At 34.1% G+C, this 21,946-nt stretch overlaps 1 protein-coding gene across 1 annotated transcript in view; it reads right to left on the reverse strand.

Moving 5' to 3' along the window:
- Positions 1-21,825, reverse strand: part of LOC128997024 (peptidyl-alpha-hydroxyglycine alpha-amidating lyase 1) — a 33,051-nt gene extending 11,226 nt beyond the window's left edge. The window contains exons 1-7 of the mRNA XM_054422602.1: positions 21,603-21,825; positions 19,647-19,761; positions 14,858-15,018; positions 14,016-14,098; positions 8,589-8,890; positions 6,258-6,458; positions 3,479-3,685 (exon numbers count right to left, since the gene is read on the reverse strand). Coding sequence (XP_054278577.1) covers positions 3,479-3,685; positions 6,258-6,458; positions 8,589-8,890; positions 14,016-14,098; positions 14,858-15,018; positions 19,647-19,761; positions 21,603-21,683 — 1,150 coding nt within the window. The 5' untranslated portion in view covers positions 21,684-21,825. The remainder of the gene's footprint in view (positions 1-3,478; positions 3,686-6,257; positions 6,459-8,588; positions 8,891-14,015; positions 14,099-14,857; positions 15,019-19,646; positions 19,762-21,602) is intronic.
- Positions 21,826-21,946: the final 121 nt, after the last annotated feature.

Below are 21,946 nucleotides of genomic sequence, written 5' to 3' on the forward strand. Positions count from 1 at the left end.
GAACAAAATGGATGGAAATAAAAGACCTAGTTGTGCCGAGTTCCGAAAAAGGAAAAACAAGGAGATGAAACAATGAAATAAACTACCAAAGATTGACATATTTGTTTTTAACGGGATTTTGCTGAAACTTTTAAAAGTCTTCAACTTTTAAAAGAGCTGTAGGCAGCTCTTTGACTGTAAGAATGCATTATCTAGTAAAATGAATCAAATTTTGAGAAACGGAACATGAACATTATGTTGTAGATTGTGATATCATTTATACTGTATAGGACAATGAATAAATATCAAATGTAAGTAGTCTATGTTTTATCTAGTGATGGGCGGATCCAAGAAAATGTCGGTACCGGATCCGGATCTTGAAAAATTTGGATCCGGATCTTCGGATCTTCGGATCCGGATCCAGATACACACTGTCATAAGGGCGGGTTAAAAAAAACGTAATTAACAGAATGCCAATTTAAATCATACTTTTATTATTTTTTATCACGTAGCTTCGGGTGAGATTAAAATACTAACGGGATATTTTTGAGACAAAATTATAGGCCGTTAGCTTATCATCCAGGTACAAAACTAAAAACTAGAGGTGTGAAGATATCCGAAAAATCGGGTCGGATTCAGTTCGGAAAGATACATGCCATTGCCATATATGTTATTTATTTGTATCAAGAGACAAACACTGAAACATGGCCTTGCCATATAAGTTATTTGCACCAAGAGACAAACACTAAGACATGACCTTGCCTTATAAGTTATTTGAATTAAGAGACAAACACTGAGACATGGCCTTGCCATATAAGTTATTTGCATCAAAAGACAAACACTGAGTCATAACCTTGCCATACAAGTTATTTGCATCAAAAGACAAACACTGAGACATGGCCTTGCCATATAAGTTATTTGCATCAAGAGGCAAACACTGAGACATGGCCTTGCCATACAAGTTATTTGCATCTAGATACAAATATCGAGACATGGCCTTGCCATATAAGTTGTTTGCATCAAGAGACAAACACTCGGGGAAAAAACGGTCTTGTACATGGATACACACAGCTTTGTGTTAGTAAAAAAATCTGGAAAAATCGGGGTTGTATTAATAGTTGGTAAAAAATCGAGGTTGTAGAGTGATACATACAGCTGTGTGTTTAGTAATCAAATCGGTGTTGTACAGTGATACAGACAGCTTTGTGTTTAGTAAACAAATCGGGGTTGTACAGTGATACAGACAGCTTTGTGCTAGTTTTTTTTTTTTTTTTTTTTGTCCTAGGACGCTAGGCATGAGCCTGGGATTGTTTTTCACATTAGTTCAGGCTAGACCTAGGGGTCGCGGCATTATCACTTAGATAAAATCCATTGGTGACTTGGCGGGGATCGAACCCGGGACCTCATGGACCGAAGTCCCGCGCTCTAGCCACTACGCCAGCTCGCTCCCCACTAGTAAAAATATACGGGGTTGTAGAGTGATACAGACAGCTTTGTGCTAGTAAACAAATCGGGGTTGTACAGTGATACAGACAGCTTTGTGTTAGTAAAAAAATCGGTGTTGTACAGTGATACAGACAGCTTTTTGTGTTAGTAAAAAATCGGGGTTGTAGAGTGATATGGACAGCTTTGTGCTAGTAAACAAATCGGTGTTGTAGAGTGATACAGAGAGCTTTGTGTTTAGTAAACAAATCGGGGTTGTACAGTGATACAGACAGCTTTGTGCTAGTAAAAACATTCGGGGTTGTACAGTGATACAGACAGCTTGTGTTAGTAAACAAATCGGGGTTGTACAATGATACAGACAGCTTTGTGCTAGTAAAAACATTCGGGGTTGTGAATGATACAGACAGCCAGACAGCTTTTTGCGTTAGTAAAAAATCGGGGTTGTGCAGTGATACAGACAGCTTTGTGTTAGTAATCAAATCGGTGTTGTACAGTGATACAGACATCTTTTTGTCTTAGTAAAAAATCGGGGTTGTACAGTGATACAGACATCTTTGTGTTAGTTAAAAAAATCGGGTTTGTACAGTGATACAGACAGCTTTGTATTTAGTAAACAAATCGGGGTTGTACAGTGATACAGACAGCTTTGTGCTAGTAAAAACATTCGGGGTTGTAGAGTGATACAGACTGCTTTGTGTTAGTAAAAAAATCGGTGTTGTACAGTGATACAGACAGCTTTGTGTTTAGTAATCAAATCGGTGTTGTACAGTGATACAGACAGCTTTGTGTTGGTAAAAACTCGGGGTTGCACAGTGATACAGACATCTTTTTGTCTTAGTAAAAAATCGGGGTTGTACAGTGATACAGACAGCTTTGTGTTAGTTAAAAAAATCGGTGTTGTACACTGATACAGACAACTTTGTGTTGGTAAAAAATCGGGGTTGTACAGTGATACAGCCAGCTTTTTGTGTTAGTAAAAAATCGGGGTTGTACAGTGATACAGACAGCTTTGTGTTGGTAAAAACTCGGGGTTGCACAGTGATACAGACAGCTTTTTGTGTTAGTAAAAAATCGGGGTTGTACAGTGATACAGACAGCTTTGTGTTAGTAAAAAAATCGGGGTTGTACAGTGATACAGACAGCTTTGTGTTAGTAAAAAATCGGGGTTGTACAGTGATACAGACATCTTTGTGTTAGTTAAAAAAATCGGTGTTGTACACTGATACAGACAACTTTGTGTTGGTAAAAAATCGGGGTTGTACAGTGATACAGCCAGCTTTTTGTGTTAGTAAAAAATCGGGGTTGTACAGTGATACAGACAGCTTTGTGTTGGTAAAAACTGGGGTTGCACAGTGATACAGACAGCTTTTTGTCTTAGTAAAAAATCGGGGTTGTACAGTGATACAGACAGCTTTGTGTTAGTAAAAAAATCGGTGTTGTACAGTGATACAGACAGCTTTGTGCTAGGAAAAAATCGGGAAAAAATTTGAAAAAATCGGATCCATCAAAACCGGATCCAGCCCAAGATCCGGAATTTTTTGGATCCGATCCGGTGCCGGTTCTAGCTCGGATCCGGTGGATCCAGTAGTCCGATATCCGGATCTGACCATCACTAGTTTTATCGCCCAAAAAAGTACATTATTAATTACAAGTTTGTAATGTGATCCTTACTTCAGTTATGGTAATGGTGGTTGATAATGTTTAACTTTCAATTAACTTTTGGAATAATAATTTTGTTAATATTTAACTTTAAAATTACTGTGTACATAATAAATTATATTTCTTCATGTAATCTTTCTCGAATTGGATATAGATTGTACAATGTCGTATGTAGTGAAATAGTATCCAGGAAGTGTGGAAGTACGGAGAAATGTTGTTGGTTTTGTTGGAGGTTATTGGGGGGTAGAGGCGCACGGGGAATACTTGCACTTGGGCGCAGTCAGACTAGTTACACCACTGTGGCGACCCCGCCCATCTCTCTGAGTCATTGCAGGGGAGGCTGCAAACCGAGATTTGTTTTACTGTGGAAGCCTACCATCAAAATTATACTCACTGTGTGTATACTTGTGAACCAAGTTAGGGCCGATCTCTCCAACAAACACAGAGTTTCCGTCGGCCGACACAGCCATGTCGTGCGGCATCCTCAGGTCCTGACCTAGCTCAGCTATCAGTCGCAGGTTTGATGCAGACAGAACAAATCCCTTGGCAGGCACTCCGCCGTACTTCCTCTCTGCGCCGTTCACGATGAAAAACAACCCTCCTGGAAAAAGGCAGTTTTAGGTTGTTAGCTCAGTTAGAAGTAGTATGTGGCAGATGAGATAGCAGCGTTATCACAAGGATGAAGTTGAGATAGTAGCGTTATCACAAGGATGAAGTTGAGATAGTAGCGTTATCACAAGGATGAAGTTGAGATAGTAGCGTTATCACAAGGCTGAAGTTGAGATAGCAGCGTTATCACAAGGATGAAGTTGAGATAGCAGCGTTATCACAAGGATGAGGGCAAAGCCACCAATGTGGATTGTTAAGCATCACTTTGTTTGAGTTTTGTTTTTACCTTGTGATTATTTTAACCACGTTCATCTTGATCAAAGTTAGCCAAAGAATGGAACTAGTGTCTTAAATATTTCAATGTCATTTGTAAGACACTAGTTCAATATTAGTCCTAAGATTGAAATTGTAATGAAAGCTGGAATCTCTCAAACCAATAAAAGTTGTTTTTGCATAAATTTTTTAATAATGTGTTTGACTGAGTTATGTAGGTATATAATATGTAGGTGTATTAGTTTTAAGTTTTTTGAACCACAACCGTGTTTCTCCATTCATCCACTACTGCTGGATTGTTAAGATGTTTTATACAAAACAAAAATTTAAACTCATGTAATTATTTCTCCTATTGGCAGCACAACTATAATAGTCGCGGTAGGTGGTTTCTGTAGTGGCAGTGACTATAATAGCCGCGTTTTGTAAGGTTTTGGTTAAATCCAAATAAATCCTTAAAAACCATTGTAAAATGGAATTTTAAACCTGTAGAAAGATAAGATTCTAAACTTGCAATTTGTTACATAGATCAACTTTATCTCATAATCAGATCACTGTAATTAAGCTCTAATAAAGTGAACAAAAATTTCAGTTGCAAGTTAGTTGCACCATGTACGTGTCACAAAACTGCCAAACATGGTTTAAAAAAATATATATAACAAGGGATATTTTTTTTGTCTACAAAGAAACAAGTGGTACCATGCAATAAGTAAGAATTTTCCTATATTATGGTGCACAAATAATTTTGATATAATTACATATGATCTCACAACAACAAAAACAAATCAAGCAATTTTTACGTGTTCGTAAAGTGGCAGAGCGACTATAATAGTCAAAGTCGTAAAACACGTTTTATTCACTGAAATTTATCTCATTCTATAGTCAATGAAATTCTGTGCATTGTGGTATTTAATTTTTTTAGATTGCACCACTGGTGTTGAAGCTATCAGCTGTTATTTTTGAGAATATTTGTCTGACTAACTAACCTCAATCTCTGCTGACCAACAACTAAGTCGAGTTTTGGTGTGATTTTACTTTATCAGTTTAGACCGTGATTATAAGTTGTAAATGTGTAAATATTAATTTTGATATTATTTATTGTGCCTTGACTGAAATGTGACATTATTTTAGAAACTTAAGACACTACTTTTAGCCGGTTTTTGTGAACTTTATTGACTGTTTACCAACAACGAATATTGCGGGTGTGACCTTATCACTTTGAATCAAATTTATTAGTTGTAAATTAAATTTGTACATATTTAGTTCGTAAACTGTTTCTTGTGGACAGACTTACTAAATTTGAGGTTTGGGACACTACATTTAGCCAGTTTTTGAAACATTGGGCCATAATGAACAAACTATTTGATTGCCACATGAAAAAGGCACAGCAGCATTTTATATCAAACACTATACAATATTTATTTATTTATATTTGCCTTTATAACTATATATATATTCATGTGGGGGAATAAATTTACTTTCATTTTATATAGCCTAGTTGGTATGTGGATTTTATGTGTTTGAAAAATAATGAACACGTGTGAATAACAAAATGAATTTCTAGAAAAATATTCTTACTTCATTTGATCTCAAATTTATTGCCTTTACAAAAATGTGTACTTTTACAACATTTCTTGATAACACATTTATTTGGGTTTTGTTTGAAATTTGTAGTGCAAAATTGTGAAACTTGGCATTTTAATGTTTTTGGGTCATAGGTAACTTTGTGATAAATGGTAATTGAAACTTTTTACATTTCATTGTAAGGAAATAAATTCCAAACATTTTGTATAGCCTATGTTGAATTTTACATGCAAAATTTTTGGTTAATGCAGCAAAGTTTTACTTTAATATTTCATAATTCAAAAAACAATTTTTAAAACTTTTCTACCTAATGTCAATATTTACTGTTCTAAATATTCATTCTGTTGCCATTTTCAAATTCTTCATTTCATTACAAACAATTTAAGTATACTGATAGGTTTGCTCTGTTGTTTTACATGAATTTTCAAAAATATAACTGCAAAATTGCCAAAAATGCCTTGCCACTACCTACAGAGTTTGCAAATTGCCAGTAGGAGGCAGTGTAGGAGGCTCAACCAGGACGTGATTGAGCCATGCGAACGAGCATTTGAAATAAAACCACAGTAGGACAGGACGACGTCTGTCGGGCCAGCTAGTTATAAATAAAATGTTGTGTCTCTTGTGTCAGAATAGGCTCTTTCCCAATAAAATAAGACTACTACTATAAAAACGTCCTTTTACGGTTATTTTTTACTTTAAGTCAAAATTACCTTGAGCTGGAGTGTATGCAACACTATAGACAAGAGATCCAATCTGCGGAGAAGATATTTGATACATAAATGTGCCGTTGTTTGAACTAAAGCACAGAACTCGTCCATTTTCTCTGTCTGCGATACAGACAAGATTCTTGTCCGGAGCTAGCGTAAGAGCATGAGGGATCTGGAACTCGTATGGTCCTGGAGTGTTGTAGCCTGCAAGAGAAAACATACTTCATCCATGACAGTTTTTAATACAATAAATAACAAATTACAAGGTATCTTTTTGTTCTAGATGAACAGAAATTAGAATCAGAAATCATAAATCTTTATTCACCATTGATCATATTACATAAAAATAAAAATAGGCTTTGTCTTACAATATAGGTAGGCTAAATCTATCATAATACTGAGGAAAAGAAAATCTACATATATAACAATCATAAACCTATATAATACTACTGACATAACAACAACATTTCTTGGTCAATTCTATCTACAAATTAATCTAGGATCACAGGACAGTCTAAAAACTCAGTTAAACAATAAAACGGATTTTTTAATAGCCAATCGTGAATTTCCTCTTGAAAACATTGACTGGTGCAGTTCTAGCATATGAAGGAAGTTTATTAAAAATTGAATGCAGTTGATTTTGTGAGATGACCCAGTTTTGGCTAATCTGTGCATTGGGATATCAAGTCTCACCTTCCCTCTTGTGTTGTGGTTGTGTATGCTCTCTCTTGTGACAAATTATTGTAAGTTCATTTTGATGTGCATTAATGAGCAAAGAATGTACAAATTTACAACAGTGAGTATTTTAAGTTTAATAAATAATGGACGACAGTGCTCCACAAGGCTCGCCCTACCCATATTGCGAATTACTTTCTTTTGAATCAATAAAATATCATTTGTTTGTGAGGAATGGCCCCATAAGAGGAGACCGTAGGTTATGTGTGATTCCAGAAGACCAAAATACGCCATTCTAAGGTACTCACCAGAAACAAAATCACTTAGTTTCCAGATACGATAACAAACCCTGGATATTTTTTTACATACATGTTCTATATGGGATCCCCAGTTTAATTTTGAATCAATATATATCCCCAAAAGTTTTACGGTTTTATTTTCTAAATCTTTGTTTAAACTTAAAGTAATAGTTTGAGTTTTAGTTTCATTACAAAACAGTTTATTGGCTGAGAACCAGGCAACTGCATTACTAAGGGAAGACTCTGCCAGGGTGTTTAAAATTTAAATTTTTCTATGTCTACAGAGTATTGTTGTGTCATCTGCATAGCAAATAACAGAGTTTGACACAACATTTACTGACAGGTCATTAATTGCAATGATAAAGAAAAATGGTCCTAGAACTGAGCCTTGCGGAACACCTATCCCTACATCTCTCAAAACTGAATTAGCCTATTGTTTTTGACTGACACAAACTGCTTCCGATTGGTCAAGTAAGATTCAATTAATTTCAAAGGTTCACCATTAATTCCATAAAATTTTAGTTTCATTAGAAAAATTTCAAATGGAATGCAGTCAAATAATTTGCTTTAGATCACAAAGAGAGAGCATGACAGAATTTTTGATTTCGAAGGCGTCTAAGGTTTCATTTACAATTTTCAGAACTGCAGTTGTTGTATTTTTGCCCTGAATCCAAATTGGCTACTTGTAATAAGATCATGACTTTCAAAATATTGATTTAGTTGATCATAAATTAAGGATTCTAATATTTTGTAAAAAATTGGGACAATTGATATTGGACGATAATTTCGTGGCAAATGTTTTCACCATTTTTGAAAACTAGAATTACTTTTGAGATTTGTAGTGATTCAAGAAAATAACCAGATTCTAAGCATTTATTGTACATGAACGCAAGAGGTTTACATATAAGATGAATGGTTTTCTTGACAATGTAGTTGTCCAATAACCAATAACAGTCCATGCTTTTGAAGTTTGAAAATTTGGAAACCATGGCAACTATTTGTTCAGGTGTTATTTTACTCCATTGAAAAGTAGATTGGCACTTTGTTTGAGCACTTGTTGAACAACACAAAAACTAACAAACCAACTGGGCTGAAATGTTACCTAAAAATATTATGAACCTTACCAACACTAATATTTTTATGGTATTTTAAAATTCCAAATAACGTACTTCATTTTAATCAAAATCTTAAAAAACAAATGTTGGCAGGATAATTCTTAATTAACTATATACACTTAAAATAAGAAAATACTAGAAAAAATACCGAGGTTGATCACACAGTTTTTTTAATAGAAAAATCTAAACCTTTTTGATTGAAATACAATTAGTATCTATTGGGCTACATAACGCATTTCCCTTACCATATGACACGGTAGAATGCCCAATCTCCATAAGTTTCTCGCCGGCCTTGTTGAACTTGATTAGTCGAGAGTTGCAGTAACCGTCGGCCACAAAGAAATCCCCTGAGTCCAGCACAGCTGTGGACGTAGGCTTGCAGAACCTAACCGCACTGTTGCCGGGAATAAACGGCTTTCCCAAAGCCAACAGTGGAGACTTCTGGTTGAGAGTTAGCGGAGGAAATTTGAACACTTGGTGCAGAGCAACGTCTGTCAGCCACAGGTTATCTTCCTTGTCAACTGTGATACCGTGGGGAAGGTAAAACCTGAAAACGAGAGATTGAAAAGTAAAGTCTGATGTAACAGGTCTGTACCGGTGCAAAATTAATGTTGGGTAATATCCCTAGTAGCACAAATATATATTAAATACATATGAATAAATATATTTAAAATCTTTTTTATACATCTCAAGTGTGTATTACTGTCAATTTTATATAATATTTTAAATATATTAAATATATAAAAAATATGTTTTTGAATCTATTAAATATTTAAAAAATATGTTCCAATAATATATTTTAGTGAATAATATTTTAATAAAAAATGTATTTAATATCACTTCCAAACATCCCATGGGGCCTAAACATAAAAACACAAAATAATAAAGATTTAGTATGAAAAGCACAATTATCAGTTGAGTAAATTGATTAAATAGTTCACAAAAACAAATTTTGAAAAAATTACTGGATAAAATTTTTTTGGCCCAGATGGGTCTCGAACCTGGGTCCATCTCCTTATGAGCCTCTTACCTTACCTTTGAGCTATTTATGACTGTTGATAGAATAAGTTTTCAAATGATGAAAGAGTTAGTTGCAATGGTTGCAATACTTGAAATATTTTTGATACCGGTACTACAGTATAATATGATTCTGTTAATCTGTTTTGGCATCAAGTAGTTGAGTTAAATAGTGCTGCAGTGAATAGTGAGTAGTCTCCACAAATACAAATACAGTAAACTACAAAAACTAATTGAAATACTATGACAAATATTATGTAATTTATGGCATATGTAAATCAAATAATTATTTTTAGAACGTCATATACAACCGTAATTAGTTTCTTAAAAGGTCGCCAGTCACTAGCACCCTTTTCTAGCCAATCATTCGATATTTCTATGATCACATTCATTGTCACATATTGCAATTAAAAAAATCAAACCAATCAACACTTTTTTTTGGTTTGACCCACATGTAGCTGTTGAACATGTATACTGCCTCTTAACCATATGCGTAATTTTTTTCTTTACGTGCATGATAGAGTGACACCATTCAGAGTTTGTATTATTATTTACTTAATTTTAACGCTTTCACAATAGCAATTATCATACAAAAAATGCATGTATAAACTGATAGACACTAAAAAAAACAAAAAGATGCCCATTAATTATTTGCTAATTATAATAGATTATAGGCTATATATTCTACAAATATATTATTATTTTATTATTAAAAATATCTGACTTGTTTCAAAATATATTTATAAATACTTTAAATATATAATATAGTTTCAAAAATATTTTATATATATATATTTAAAATATTCTCAACACATAATTTTTTTTAATATTTAATAGGAAAAATATACATATAAAATATGTATATTATGGATTCAATACTTATTTTATCAATATATATTATGAATCTATTTTATATATTCAAAACTTATATTTAGTTTATATTTTGCATTACTTTTTGGTAATATTTAAAATATATATTTGAATATATCAAACTTTTATTAAAGATATATTATTTATATATTTTATTCGAGGTTCTGGCAAATACAACTTTAAATATATAAAATATTTATATAATACATATTTGTGCTACTAAGGATATTAACTGAATCAGAATCAAAATCCTTTATTTATATTGTATGTACGTAAATGAAAAGTGGAAAATGTCAATGTCAGACAACTATTTATTTTTACATTTTAATTTCACTTTACAGAAAAGTAGGAATTGCATACAGTTGTATTGTTTATTTTTTCCCAGCAGAGCACCTCAACATTTTTTAGTCTTTTTTACATTGAAAAAAACTCTTTAAATTAATAATAACTCTTTTGCAGCTGATGATTCTTAACTAGTTTTTAAAAATTATTTTGGTTTATTTTATTTTTGCATTTCCAACTAAGATGTTTAGTTCTGTTGTTTCTTTCCTTTGTAAGGGCACAAAAACGCTTCTTGGTTGGTTTTTTGACAGTTAAAAAAGTTTATATTTTAGTAAACAGGATTGAACTTTACTCAAATTTTCATTTCAGGCAAGTCCAATTTCTATTTGCAGAACACGTAATGAGCACTTGTAAGGCAGCTTATTCAGTATTAGGTGTCATTCATAGATCTTGCAGCTTTTTAAGAAATTTAAACTCAGTAAAATATTATTTTGTTCATTGGTGCACTCAAGATTAGAATATGCATCATTTGTATGGTATCCTCATCAGCTTTATCTTGTAGACATGATTGAGGCGATTCAAAAAAGATCTTTAAGATTTTAAAACATTTGGTCACTATACATTTAACATTTCATACCACCAGCTTTTGACCATGTTTGATATGACTAGTCTCAGTGACAGAAGGAAGTTGGCCGCCTTATCTTATCTCCATAAATTGGTGAGCGGAGTTCTGGACGATAATGACTTGCTGGGACAAATCAATTTCCACGCTCCATGACACAATTCACGCAGCACTCTTGTACCCCTTGTTACTCTCGTACCAATCTTGGATTCAATTCCCCACTAAATATAATGTCTCGCACTTGTAATGCCTATAGGCACAGAAAACATACTACTATAACCCAGAATGCCAACTGCATGGTAAAAACCATGCAGTTGGCATTCTGGGTTATAGTAGGCCTAGTATGTTTTCTGTGCTATCAGTTTGATATATTTTACTTATCACTAAAAATGTTAAATGTCTGTTTGTCAAATGAATTCAAAATTTCTTATCAACCTTAAGTAATAATTTGTCTAAATATCACCTATTTATTTGTTATATTATATTTATTGCATATTTATTACATTTGATTCATGACCATCAGTATTATTTTAGTTAGTATAAATTCTCTTGTTACTGTATATTTAAATTTTATATTGTCATTCCTATTTATATTTTATATTCTTATATTTATATTTTGAGTGAAACTGTTATATGACTGCCACCATAGAAGACGGAAATTTTTCCCTTGATGTATTTATTTCTATCTTGTAACACTCTTGTTAACGTTCTTTTTACATGATTAATAATGCTACAGAGTAATTGGCATGTGCTGTTTTGTAGCATTGGAAAATAAAATAAATAAATAAATAAAGTCCAAGATTTTGGTAATTTTTAACTTAATTAATTAGGTTTTAATCGTCTGCGTACAACAATAACTGCCATTTCTAGTACTATGCACGAAGCATAGTATTCTAGTAAATGCCTATTTTTCATAAATACCGGGGTATTTATGACTATATACAGCTACATAGAAGATTTAATTTAGCTTGTTTTCACTAAACAGTATTGGAATGTATTTACTATATATATTTTATATTAGTTTTTAAATCTATTATATCTATTGAGACATCCATATTTGAAACTAAAAGCCCATAGGCTATATCAATTGTAATAATGAGTATAAAACCATTTAGTATATTGTTGACAGTAATACTGTTCTTACATGGTCCAAGCATTAAAAACTAGTGCACCTGTTGCTCGAATTCGAGCAATTGCAAAATATTAAAGGCGTTTTTTTAACAAACAGTCACAATTTCCGTTGACTTAAAAGAGTCAACTCAAAGATAATGTAATCAATCACTCCACTCCAGTTGTCGAAACTGGAAACAAACTCACTCTGAAAATGAACGCTCACTCCACTCCATCTATCAAAACTGAAAACGAACTCACTCTGAAAACGAACACTCTTGTGTGTATCATGTGTTTACCATGAACAGCTGTAATTAGTAGGTACAATTTATTCGTCTGTTTAAATAAACAAACACTTTTCTTCATAAGAAATACAATGGGATTTTGATGGCCTGTGGGGCAAAGCCCGAAGACTTTTATTACAGGAATTTGTGAAAGGGGACGTCTACACAAAAAATACTTAATTTTGACACCTCGTTTGTAAAAATCTGACCATTATTAACGGAGGAGTAGTGTTTCGTAGAAATCGTCTTCACGTATTAGGATATTTCTGTATTAGACGTACAGTGACTATTCACTATCCTCTTTCATAATATTTAATCTTTGACTATTGATACAACTAGACATCCCCATGTTAAAATCCATGTCACCAGTTTTTTAATCAAAGTCATTGTAGTTGATGTGAGCCATTGACAGATCGCGTTGATGTAATTTACTGATTTCTGTGAAATAAGGTAGAAAATAAAATTTTAGACACTAGCTCATTCTTTGACTGACTCACACAACTATGTTCTTTTGATGGAATGTCTAGGCCTACTTAGTATCCAATAGTCAATGATTTAATCCAAGTACATTCACTTGCTACAAAATTATATCACGAGTGGATAAGTTAATAAAAAAAATGTAATGGGTATTTTATTTTGTATTTAAGATAGTATAGGATAGCCTATGTACTCATTTGTAAACAGGAACCAGCTGTCCCCGATCATTTTTCTTTAAATAAATTGTCCTGACTGATGAAACAGCTGATCTTTGTCTGTGACAAAACTGCACAGATCAACTCATACCAGTAATGCACTGCACTATGTCCAAGTGCAAGTGTCAAGACGTCGAAAATATAATTCTTGAGCTGTCTCATGATGTCCAATTTAAAATATCTGACTGTTGTTGGAGTAACTGCAAGAAACATAGTCTATCTACAAGCTCTGGACGTCATGAGATTGGTCGTCATGAAACAGCGCACTTTACACTCTTAAAAAAGTAGCAGTTGCACCAGTTCCAAAGCCGCTGCCAGTTGCACAACGTCCAATAGCTCAGCGCTGTCCCATGATGTCCAAAGCGCCAGAACTGTGAAAACTGTTTTACCGACTATAGTGCATACTAACCTAACCTAGTTCCGTATGCAGGAACTCTGGACGTTGTGGGATAGCGGTGAGCTATTAGACGTAGTGCAACTGGCAGCGGCTTTGGACGTGGTGCAACTGCTACGTATGTTGCATTACTATTGTTACAGCTCCAAGTAACTCACTCTTTTATACTGTGGTCATGTTGGGTCAAGCTACTATTGTCGACAGATTGGAAATTGCCTTAAAATTAGCAATGGGTCTGACATTTCTCTTAAAGTTAGTAGAAAAAGAAAAAATAGACCTAGTTTTGACAAAAACATAAAGAACTTAAGCTGAGTGATTTAAAAAATGAATAGTAAAATTAGAAAAATATCTATATTTTTAAATGTATAGGCAAGGAAAATAAATGAAATAATAAAACTTACATATGCTCGCCCCATTGTTGTAATAAAGCCCCAGTTTCTGGATGAAACACTAATACTGTAGATGAAGCGATAGGTCCATTGTCCTGCAACAATTGAAATTAAATTCACAAATGCAATTTTTGTTACTTTTCACATTTAACTCAAAACAAATAAATTGTTAGGAGATATCGGTTAGAAAGATTTGCTGATTTTGCCAGATATTTTATTGCACGGTATTTCTTTGGTAGGCCTATATATATGTATTTTGGTTTTGGTTCGGCATTTTGGGATGTAGTTTCAAATTCAGACAAGTGTTTTATTTCCCTTTTCATTTTCTAATCATAGTGTTGATTGTGGTGGAACTGTATTAATTGTTTTTGACATGGTTTTTACTGAGCAAAGCTCTTACTACACTCCTGCTTTTAATTGTTTTCTAAGTATTCCTCCTGAATGTCTGAAGTGATCCGCATGACATTTAGCACAGCCATGGTGACAAACAATGGGAAAATCAAGATATAAATATGATATGGTACAAATCGAGCAAAAGGGCTTTTGGCATATTTTATGTTTTGTAGGGGAACGGTCCAAACCCTGGTCTTGTTACTATATCTAACATTCAACATTTTTTTGGGAAAGCATCATTAATTCATAGCCCTATAACAAATGACATCTGGGTCTGGAAACGATCTCGCTTGGGATCGAATCAGCAAACTTCAGATTTGAAGGTGAGCACTATAACCACTAGGCTACCCAGGCAATCCTTTACAACATGAAAAAAAAACTCTTATAATAACGAATGCAAGAGTATCAGATCGTTTAGCACATAAAAAAACACTTGCAGCTCCTGCATAGCTTTTCCATACCTTTTCCTGGAAACGGTTGAGTCGGTCAAACGTCAGAGCGCCCCAGACCCGGTCAGCTCGGTGGAAGACTACTACTTCTCCCCGGGAGTTGACGCTCACTCCGCCCACCTGTCCCAGCTGAATGTCTGAAGCTTGCGGCCACTTGGTGTCCAGTAGCCATTCTGTCAACACAAGTACAATCTGTAGAACTAGAGATGGGGGACAACCAGCGGAAAACCACTGATTCAATTGATTGTTGTTAAATAACGGATTCAGTCGGTTGTGATTATTTTAATTAGTTGAACAGTTTAACGAGTGAAACTAGTCATTCGAGTTTGTTTGACTGAATTATTTAGTCTAAACAAAAATAAGTTTTTTGAAGGTTAAACAACTGTTTTCAGTTGGTTGGCTCGTGAGGCTATGAACTTTCCTCTTATGACAGGAGTCCTTGTAACAGCAGATTCAATTAATAGTACAACCCTCCCTTGTCCTTTGGTAGTTGATGTGTTGTTGACAATTAATTGACGGCTCGATTATAGTTTGCATGTAGATTACAAAATCTTACAGTTATATTCAGTTGACAAGAATAATTTGGTCAGTTATATGTTTTTTTAACGTAGTCAACCTACAGTAGACTACAGCACAGTAAACTTACAGTAGACTATAGTCCTCGTCACCCTAAGTTGAGGCAGCCAAAGGCCGCACTAGATATACGCCGTGCAGCCTTGGGCTACCTCAACTTAGGGTGGCGAGGACTGAAGTAAGTAATGTAGGCCTAATGAGAGAATAATTAAATAACTTACGTCATCAATCCATAAATTGCTGTGGAGTACGCGTTTCAACCATCAGGTCATCCTCAGCTCCACTGTCACTAGGTTGAATTTGCCACCTAGTGACAGTGGAGCTGAGGATGACCTGATGGTTGAAACGCGTACTCCACAGCAATTTATGGATTGATGACGTAAGTTATTTAATTATTTGATTACTCAATCCGTTGTGCTACAATCTCAACTAATGAGAGAATTTTATGAGTACAGTCCTGCAGTGAACCTGCGATATATTATCGGACTAAATATTAATATATGAATTATAATTTGGTTCAATATTAATTGCAAATTTAATTTCACCGTAATGATATAAATAATAAATACCCCCGCCGCAGCAAACATTTAATGGCAGATCTAAGCGAATTTCTATTTGCCTGAAATTATTTTCAAATAGGCCTAATCTATTTAAAAAACATTAGGTTTAACGAGTACCTAGGTTTGCTGCTACAAGGGAACTAATAAAGTGTGTTTTAAGTAAAATAATTATAGCTTAGTATAAAATCAATAAATTTGCCAAGTTTGATCAAAATATATCCATAAACAAGCAAACTACAACACTTTACAATAGTCTCTATAAGAATAACTTGTGAATTTTAAATTTACAATTTTTTTGAGTTTTCTCCGGAACCAATAAGCGTACAAAAACACTTTGATATACTGAATTATTTGTTTTTTAAGCTCATTAAGAAGGTCTAGAGAGAAATTGGGAAATTTTTTTTGAGGGTCAAAAATTAGAAAAACCAATTTTTACCCCACAAAACCCTGTTCCCATGGTCTGATCATGCTGGTTCGCGAACTCATTCAAGTTTATCCCGCTTTACACCTCCATACCTTCAAACCAAATTTCATCAAAATCGGACAAAAATGACTCAAGCTATCGTGTTCACGGACACACACACACACACACATATATCTACAAAATCAATAAATAAAACCATCGGCTTAACGATTTTCAAAATTATATATTTTTCCAAGACAAGATTTAAATTTAGTTGAACTTTAAACATATGATTCTATTTATTTTATTTGTTTACATATTTAGATTTAATTGGACGAAACGAAGTGAAGTTCTCATACTCAACTAAAAAATTTTAATGTGACTGTGACCATGACCTAAGAGTCTAAATGCATTAAGTCATTAAAAATATTAAAAACAGGGTACTATGGTTTATTTTTTATTAATATTAATCACAGTAGCCCTATATGTGAACAATATCCAATACAACACACACAAATATATATATATAAATATATATATATATATATATACATATTTAAAAATTTGAACAAATGGTGTTTTTGGCGTCTGGGGACATCAAAATGAAAAAGTAAATCGGTCCCGGGCCTAAGTCTTACCGTGCCACCTACGGTAATAGCTACTTCCCTATCACATTAATAAAATTGTTTCTTTTTCATCTTTGGTTTTATCCTAAATTTTTACGACTAAAAATGGAAGAAACTGTACATTTTCGAACCCTAGGCGATAATCATAGGAATAAAGTTTCCTTAAAGTTCATAAAATATATTTTGTTTTTGTTAGTTTCATGAACACTTAAAACCTTAGTCTGTGTATAGCTTGGAGATATTATAATATTAAAATACCCCCGCCGCAGCAAACCTGCAGACTTAGCGAATTTCCATTTGCCTGATTGGATTTAAACTAAAATGTCTCCTTAAAAATATCACATTTATTCCCTATTTAAACAGAATTAGTTTAATGAGTACTTAGGTTTGCTGCAACAGGGAGGGTAAAAAAGTTTTTTTATGTAAAATATTAAAAGGTACTGCGGTTTAGTAAGAAATTAATGTATTTTCCAAATTTGATCAAAATATGTCCATAAACAAGCAAACTACAACAGTTGACTTATTCTCCATAAGAATAACATGGGAATTTTAAAATTACAATTTTTTTGAATTTTCTCCGTAACAATTAGGCGCATAATAACGCTTCAATATACTAAATTATTTGTTTTTTTAAGCTCTACAAAATGGTTTGAAAAGAAATTGTGAAATTTTGTGTTTTTAGGGTCAAAAATGGGAAAAACCTATTTTTACCCCATAAAACCCCCCATAAACCCCCGTTCCCATAGTCCGATCATGCTGGTTCGCGAACTCATTCAAGTTTATCCCGCCTTACACCTTCAAACCAAATTTTATCAAAATCGGACAAAAATTACTCAAGTTATCGTGCGGATGGACACATATATATATATATATATCTCTATATATAGATATATAAAAATTTGAACGAATGGTGTTTTTGGCCTCTGGGGACATCAAAATGAAAAAGTAAATCGGTCCCGGGCTTAGGTCTTACCATGAGACCTACGGTAATAGCTACTTCCCTATAGGGAAATTCGCTAATAGAAATGTAAAAATAGGCTTAGGGCTTAAAGTGATTAACATCAATAAAAACGTAAACAGAACATAAAATTAAGTTACTCTATTCAATGTTTACGTTGAGAAAAAGTTTTTGAAGTGAGACCTTATATCGATTTATTAAACCAATATAAATATGACAGGTTGTCTGCGAAACTGCACCCATTTTAAAGCCATGGACAGGGCCGCAGCTACACACTTTTCTTGGGAGGGAGGGGGAGGCAAGTCCTAAATCTGCCGCCCTTTGCAACTGTGAATTTTTCTAAGTGCCAATGGCAGTTTACTGCGTCTTAACACGAGGCACAAAAGCTTTTTAAGAAATTGAGCCAAAGGTTTAATGATAACAATTTTACATTACGTTATTAAAAATTTAATAATTTTTAAAATTGGTAGGATTATTATGTAAAATCTTAGACCTGTAAGTACAATTTTTAGAAGAACAAAAAAAAACAAATTCTTTAATATTTGGTTATTAAATTACCGTGAACATACAGCTATCAGTACATGAAGTTCCTCAATGATTTTGAAAAAAATAATTAAATTTGATTTTTAGCAGCAAACATCTAGATGCCAGATAATGGAACTTTTTGTTGCTCTTACATGTTTAATTTAGATTGCTGAGTCTTTGGTTGTGTTGTATAATGATCAGTGGCGGATCCAGCAAGGAACGCATGGGGAAAAGAAATGCAAAAGAATTGCCTGCGACCACGGCAGAATTGTTAACACCTGCCACAATTACGGGTACATCGTTCATACCACCTGCAATCGCGGCTGAATCGTGATTCGTTTTTTTAACTTCTCCCCCGCTATCACAGGGACATGACGTCACCCACAATCGTAAAAAAAAATCGTCTACGACTTTTGCCATCACGGGGACATCGTTATTATAAACTGGAAATAACAATTTCATCTACCGCTACTACAGGGACATCATTATCGGTACTCGCAAAGGATGACGATTCATTAATTTATAAAACCTTTTGTTTTTTTTTATATCACCACAAACACCAAAACTCGTCGTCACCAGTGACCACAGCAAAATTATTGTATGTTAAGCAATAAACAAAAACCAACATTTTTACCCATCCTCAGTCTTGGGTTGAATAAAAACCAGTGAACCGACACCCATCCTTAAAAAATATAGGGCTACCAAATGAACAAGAAAACAATCAACTGACAATATGTAAAAGTAATTGGTTGTCTCATCACTATGTAGATCTGCTGTGTATCTTGTAAACTCATCCATCAGGTTAAAATAGTATATAGGTCTACAGTGTACTGTAGAATTTTAATAAACTACAACCAAAGGCACCACAAAGTATCTATGCTGTAGGCCTACATTGTAAATTAGGCCTAGCCTATTAGCATAGACAAGTAGAATATATATAGACTGTGAAAGGAAGGTTCCGCTAAGAGTGCCGTGTAGTTACGGCGCACACCGCTTCAGGCAAGGAGCTGCATGCTACTAGTAGACGCTGCAGTGGTGTGCACCGTAACTACACATTACTCCTAGCGGTGGACACCGGAACTTATGCTAACGGCAGCACAGCTGTCAGTCTATAATTTATTATATTTGTTTATGCTACTAGGTAAGATTAGGTTACCTTCATTTTTCGGTGGACCATTCAATAGCGGGGTATTCTGAAACTGGGTTGATCTTTCATTTCTACTTTCTAGGAATATATTCTTGAAAAGAAATGCATCTGGTTGACTAGAATCCTATAAACAAATTTAAAAAACAGTAAGCACTTAATGATGTTTTTGAAACAATAAGTATGCATGAACAATAATCACTTTTGTGGCGTACATGATAGGCATATGTTTTTATAAAATAAAATCAGCCTATGTATCCTTTTTAGTTTTATCTCAAACCTATAAGAGTTTTCACTGATTCAAGGATGGAAGTTTGTGGTTTATTGACTAGGTTTTAGGTATATTAGCCTAATGCTATTTAAATTCCAATTGGAAAACCATTACATTACTTTAAGATACATTGAGTAGCACACATTCCAACACCTCACATGAACCACCTAGCAAGATGAACTTATCTATTAACTAATGATTAGTTACATTCAAATGATGGTACAAAAATTGTGTTTAAGTTACTGTATGATATGAATTATAATAAAATATAAATATAAGTTACTTCAACAGAAAAATATAGTGTGTAGCAAATAACGACAACTAATAGCATTGATAAACTCTGTAAAAATGCAATAACAATAACAAATCATAAATTGTTTGAATAGTTAACAAGAATAATTGATAATAGCCTACTTAACATTACAACATTATAAGATATGTAACAAAATATAGGTTACCTAACTATCGTCAGTGGCGGATCTAGAACAGTCACAAGGGGGGGGGGGGCAAACCAGGGGGTCTGGGGTACCCTCAAGAAAAATTTTTGTAAACTAAGTCTCCAAAATGGCAGTTTCATACCATTTCTTTGTCCAAAGTTAGTGTGACAAATTATTTTACACAATGTGTATGCACTACTGTTTTACATGCAGTAAAAAAAATATAGGCCTATATATATGTATGCCCGAGGGGGGGCGGTCGCCCCCTCTGGATCCGCCACTGCTATCGGTGTTAGGTTGCAGCAGGAGCTCATCAGTTGAATGACCTTCTTTACTGTAACTCAGTTTTATCTTGCCTGTGACAGAACTGTCAGCAAAAAGGCAATGCAATGTGAGACTTTGCTTACAAATTTCTGGAGTCTATTCGAGGTGCTGTTTGCTTCATAGTTGGCGCGTCTTCCAAATAGCTCCGTAGATCTTGTTCCAGCCCGACATCGGAAACATTTTTATCCAACAGCTCCGGATAGTCAACAACACCATTCACCAGCTTGTGCAGAAACGCTACTCCAATAACTTTTCTTCTGGTTTTTAAGTTTATCTTTGAAGATTTAATAACTGCTCAAGGGATCTACATAGGTCCGGAACCCTTCTGAAGGCAACCCCCATCAGACAGCCAAGGAGATAAACCTATTCTGAATGACTTGAAGCTCCCGAACCAGAGTTATTTGACGTGGAGTCCATACCACACAGTGTACTCAAGCAAAGGACGTATAAGAGCACAATACAGTGTCTGAAGAGAGTGGAGGTTATCATAGTCTCTTAGCACAGATGTTTTAGATGTGGATATTGGATCTCATATCCTGAGCAAGCATTACTCAAAGGTCACGTGTGCTCTTACATGGAGTCAGCGGAATGTTATCTAGCGTCTAATCGAATATAATGGGAGCTTTAGTTTTATAAAATGTAATACAGTTGTATTTTTTTACATAGGCTAGAGTGACACTTTGGCACCATTCCTCAGTATTATTTCAGCATAACTTAGATAAATTTAAAATTTATAAGCATAAAATATTAAAATTACTGAGAAACAGTTTTTCTAAATGTATTTTTATAGGCTAACTTATCCATTCCATATGGTAGGGTCCAACTGCAGAAAATGTAAGATATTACTGAAGGATATTAACGAAAGTGGCAAAAGGCAAGTGTAATCTAACCACAACGAACTTAAATAGGCCTACGTAAATGTTTGGACAAACCTACCTGATTTAAATCTGCTGTGACACGAAAACAAATAAATGGGCATAATGTAATCACTGTTAAATGTGACTTAATGAACATCATTTTGAATGATAATTTGAATTTCACTAATGTAATACCAATATCATAAAAATACTGAAAACTACAGTTTTAAAGCCACAACAAATTATTTTACAAAACGCATTATGTCAGTGACAGTGACAGCTACGCGTTTTAAGATTTAGCAGCCGACATCCCTGAACCTGATGAAGTGACAGACAAACAACAAAAAATAAGGAATCAACCAGTGGGCGATTAGAGAAACAGTAGACTAACGTTGCACGGTTGCACTAAAGATTAACCCACGG

The sequence above is a fragment of the Macrosteles quadrilineatus genome, unplaced genomic scaffold, assembly GCF_028750875.1.
Source record: "Macrosteles quadrilineatus isolate MER2022 unplaced genomic scaffold, UCM_ALF_1.0 Scaffold_6__1_contigs__length_79288215, whole genome shotgun sequence".
Taxonomy (NCBI): Eukaryota; Metazoa; Arthropoda; class Insecta; order Hemiptera; family Cicadellidae; genus Macrosteles; species Macrosteles quadrilineatus.